General features: G+C 46.3%; 1 protein-coding gene across 1 annotated transcript in view; it reads right to left on the reverse strand.

Moving 5' to 3' along the window:
- Positions 1-4540, reverse strand: part of TM4SF20 (transmembrane 4 L six family member 20) — a 12476-nt gene extending 7936 nt beyond the window's left edge. Inside the window, exon 1 of the mRNA XM_004701657.2 lies at positions 4358-4540. Coding sequence (XP_004701714.1) covers positions 4358-4540 — 183 coding nt within the window. The remainder of the gene's footprint in view (positions 1-4357) is intronic.
- Positions 4541-5098: the final 558 nt, after the last annotated feature.

Below are 5098 nucleotides of genomic sequence, written 5' to 3' on the forward strand. Positions count from 1 at the left end.
AAAAATAAAAATAAAACTCTCAGGGGAGAATTCAAGCTTTCGGGAGCCCCCTGGAGTCCCAGTGGCACAGGTGGGGCTGCTAACAAAGAGATCAGCAGTTCGACCCAACAGTTTCTCCTGGGGAGAATCCCTTCCTGTGATGACTTACAGCCTCAACAGACACACACACACACACACACACACACACACACACACACACACACACTTTACTTGTCCTTGAGGGTCCCTGGAGAATCCCTTCCTGTGATGACTTACAGCCTCAACAGACAAACAGACATACACACACACACACACACACACACACACACACACTTTACTTGTCCTGGAGGGTCCCTGGTGGCATCCTGGCTCTAAGTGGAGCTGCAATCTGCCAGATTGGCGGTTCAAAACTACCAGCTGCTCCACGGGAGGAAGATGGGGTTCCAGAGTTAGGGCCTCAGAGACTCGCAGAGGCAGTTCTACCCTGTCTTACGAGGTTACTGTGAGTTGGCATCAACTTGGATGACAGTAAGTTTGGATATTTGGGGGAGATCCCCTGAGATCAGATTACCTTGACAGCAGGATGTTGACTTGGGTTTGGGATTGAAGAGCCCCCTGGACACTTCACCATGAAAGTACCCCAAGCGGTGATAAATAAAACAGTTCTATTGTGCAAATGCCTCTTACATCTAATGTCTTCTCATTGGATTAGCTTTGTACAATTTGTTCTCTGTTAAGGCTTTAGTAATGGTGATGAACTAGCATGAAACAAGTAAAATCAGAGGAGATGCATGATTTGAATCAGAAGTACAATTAACTTCAGCTAACTTTTCTGCTCACTCCCCCCACCCCCCACCCCCCAAAAAAGAAAGCTCTTTCACTTTTTTTTTTTTCTTGGAAATGCAACGTGAGCATTGATTTTTCCATTTATCAGTGCATGCTGGAATGATGGCATGGATATTGATTTTTCCATTCAGCAGTCCAGCAGGTTAAAAACAACAGTTTTATTGTGGTTAGTTATGGCTTTCAGGGGATCTAAAGACTCGCCTTTGTTTGAAGTGTATCATAAAACCATAAAATGGGTGCATTTCCTGAAGGTATTAATAATGAAGTCCATGACTTGTCTTCCTGAGAAAGCCCTTATTTTCTGAGCAGCGCTTAGCCTGTGTATCACTTCTCAGCCTTTTGGCTAAATCAAGTGTAGTAATTTAGCCTATGTGTCACAGTGGGTGCTAACCACAAGGTTCATGGTTCAAACCCACAGTCTGCTCCGAGAAAGAGAGATGAGATTGTCAGCTCCAATCCAAAGGGTCACGTGGCATGGGCCACTAGGTCTGCCATTTGAAACCACCAGCAGCTCTGCGGGAGAAAGATGAGGCTTTCTACTCCTGTGTAGAGTGACAGGCTCCGAACCCCACAGATGCAGTTCTCTGCCCTATAGGGCCCCTGAGTCAGCATGGACTTGATGATGGTGAGTTTGGTTTTTTAGTTTGCATCTCACTGACTCGATGGCAGTGGGTGGGGCTTTAAACCACTGAAGACATGTTGGAAAGACTTCAAGAGTTAGCACCAAAGTACTTATTACAGGTGGTAATCGCTTCTTACCTAGTAGTGTTTCTGCGTCAGCTTTCTGAGGGTTGTGGAGAAAAGGCACACTTCCTTTTGGGGAAAAGACGCTGTTCCTTCCATCCACAAGCAGTGGAAGACCATGAAAGCCCACGTGTATTTGAGCCCTTCTGCCCACAGCACGTGGTGCTCACTCTACAAGCTGCCTGTTGGTTGGACTTTGCCGACGAGCTTGGCCATTCTCACAGCAGGACTTAGCGTGGGTAATAAAGATAGCCTGGGATTGAGCCTTTCATTACTACTGACGGAAAGTAATAAAGTAAACGGTCCCGGAACAAGGAAGTTCTGATTCCCCACGAAACTTGGCCGTGGCCTTCTTGAACTTTTGTAAGCTTCAGGAACCGGCTCCCTGGAATGTGTGGCTTGTACCCATCTCTGCGGCGAGCCTGAAGCAGGAGGGTGATGGCTCTGATACAGGCAGAAAACAGAACCTGGGAGCCAGGTAAACCAGGAGTTCGATTTCACTTCTGTTGTGTGATGTTAACACACATCTGTTCGTGAGTCTATAAAGTGCAAGTGATGGTACCTGCTCAGGCAGATGGTTAGAGACGAATGCGCTAACCAGGGACCCGCTGGCTGGACCAGAGCAGTAGACAGAGGTTTCTGCCCTCTCTCTGTGTCTTTCTGGTCTTTTCCCCACCTTCCCAAAAGACAGATACAAGGAGCGTGTGTGTGTGTGTGTGTGTGTGTGTGTGTGTGTGTGTGTGTGTGTGCCATCCTCTCAGGTTCCGATGATGCCTCACAGGCTGAGCCTGGCAGGAAGGCTTTGTGGCTAAGCAAATTTCTACCTAAAGCAATCTGGGTTGTGCTGAGTGGATTGTTTGAATTTGGAACCTTTAGGCACAGCAGGGAAATTCTATCACAAAATTACATTTAACCAGCTGCTCCCTACTGCTGGCCTGACCAGAGACAGATCCTTTGGTCAGGACTCCAGTGGAGAGCAGTCTCCACTAAGGGAGAGGCTCGCTATGACATTCCTGGAAGAGAAACGCTCAGGATAGTTTGAAGAGGCAACCCAGAGCTTTCCAAAGCTTTCCCTTTAAGTAGCTCCTTCAAATGGCCCCCACCTGAAAGAGACTCAATTAAACTCACCATCATTGAGTCAATTCTGACTCATAGCCACCCTGTAGGAGAGAGTAGAACTGTCCCTGTGGGTTTCTGAAGCTGTGAATCTTTACATGAGTAGAAAGCCTTGCCCCTCATAAAACAATTAAAAAAAATTTTTTTTTTAAAGAAAAGAAAGCCTCTTTCTCCCCAGGAGCAGCTGGTGGGTTCGAACTGCCCAGTCCATAACTCCTTTCTACCCAAAGCAGGGGTGGGGTAGACTGCTCTCCGTCTTAGTGAAAAAACAAATAAACAACCAGCAACCTTTGGGGAATGGTCCCTCGAACGGCGTTTTGGATGTCAAAACAGTCTCAAGTTCAGAGGCCCAGCCTGAGGACACTGTTTTTAAAAAGATCTGAAGTTGAATACGTGGTAACCTAGGAGTATGTATGAAGGGGGCTCCAGAAAGTTCATGGGAAAACTCCTTTCTCTTTTCATTCCTTTTTTCCTATGAACTCTCTGAAACCCTGTCGCAGTTACAATTCTGGAGATGAGACCCATCCTAATAACTGGTTATTGTGGATTAGTGATTCAGGAAGAAAACTGTGTCCTGAAATTCTTTAAAAGTCACCCCGCCATGGTCATCATCCCCGGAACGCTGAGGTAATCAGCACTGTGATATTTTCATACACACGCACACTCACACACACTCATTTCTGTGCTGTCACCAGACCCCTGAGGGAGCGCTAACAGGCAGAACAAACAAAAGCTCCTGATTTTACACCTGTGGAAGTAGAAACGCAGGTTAATGATTTGCTGAAAGGAACACAATGCCAGATAGAACTGGGGCTGAGGGGTCCCGCCAGGTCCCAACACACCACACAAGTAGGTCTAAGCCAAGTCTTCTGCAGCAGAAGGCCTGGGGACCTATTGGAAGTATCTCAGGTGATTCATGAGCAGTTATCCTGGGGGCTTCTTTATAAAATAATTAACTGTATGAATTCTGTATTACCTGTGGATCTCAACAAAGGCCAACCTATGCATGGTCATCAAACTATTAAATGAATGTCCTAGTCTTCTGAGTCAAAGATCTGAATCCAAAGTCCAGGAGATCTGAGAGCTAGGGCATCAAGTTCCAAATTTCTTAGACCCAGCCCCTTTGGATGCAGGCCCTGCCACTTTGACATCCACAAGGGTGCTCGGCCAGGAGGTTCTTCATGCCTGGCCATGTTTCTTCCCATCCCCATGGCCTTCCCTGTAAAGATCTAGAAACCGGCACTGGCCGCAGACAGGTTGAAGCACAGGCCAAAGTATGCAGAACTGTGATAGGTAACAATTCAATCAATTTCCCTCCAAACTACCTAGTCTGTTTAGGGAGTTTACCACTCTTCCCTGATTACCAGTATAAATTAATGCCAGAGTACTTGATTTCCACATTCTATTTAACTAGCCACGGGGCTGTGAGTCTTTGGCCACCATTAGGACCTCCTGTTGGTTGCCTCCATCATCTGCAAGAATGGCCTTTGCCCTTCTTTGTCCCATCTAAGACTTAATAAAGGGATCTCCATAAGTATCAATCAATCAATCAATATCCTATCATTCCGCTTCACCTTGGAGCTAACGACAAGACTGAAAGACGGTCTTCCAGAATTCGTTTGGTAAAATAGGGCCGCCCCTTCTCCAAATCTGGCCAAAGAATATTACTCACCATCAAGCCTGCTCCTATAATTCCTGGGAACCACCACTCAAAGCAAGAGATGGGGTTTTCCAAGGCTTTGTTCCCCTCCAGCGTGCTGATAACCAGAGGCACTGCATTGAGAATGACTCCAAACAGCAGCAGAAACAGCAGGCTGAACCCATTGCAGGACGTCCACCCTTCACAGCAGGTCATGGTCACCCCTGGGTCGGCGAGAAGCCTCTGTCACAGTAGCAGTGTGCGGCAACGTCTTGCCTTTTTATCCGGAAGCTTCTGGTTAACGTTTAGCGCTTATGAAAAATGAATTACGGAAAGCAGTTCAGAGTCCAGTAGGACAAAATGTGATTATGAGGACGCTTACAGGAATCACAGATATAATGGAAGAGTGAAGAAAGGTGGAGGGGGGACTTTATGGATCTGTTAGGTAAATGTTCGCATGAAAACAGGCAGATGAAAACGAATAGCAGGGAGAGGCTTAGGAAATCTATATATTGTATTAGCTGCTGTGTTTTCCCAGGTTATCTAGAGAAACAAGACACTCATTTATCTCTAAAAAAGAGGTTTATATCAAGAGGTTTCCCCAACCCACTACAACTTAGTTCCTTAAGTTTGATGCAAACCTGATGAGAATCATTAGACCAGTGGTTCTCACCCTTCCTAATACCAAGACCCTATGATACAGTTCCTCATGTGGTGGTGACCCCCGCAACCATAAAATGATTTTCGTTGCTACTTCATAACTGTCATTTTCCT

Source organism: Echinops telfairi, unplaced genomic scaffold (assembly GCF_000313985.2).
Source record: "Echinops telfairi isolate 266 unplaced genomic scaffold, ASM31398v2 ScPeMD7_3;HRSCAF=10, whole genome shotgun sequence".
In the NCBI taxonomy this organism is placed as follows: domain Eukaryota; kingdom Metazoa; phylum Chordata; class Mammalia; order Afrosoricida; family Tenrecidae; genus Echinops; species Echinops telfairi.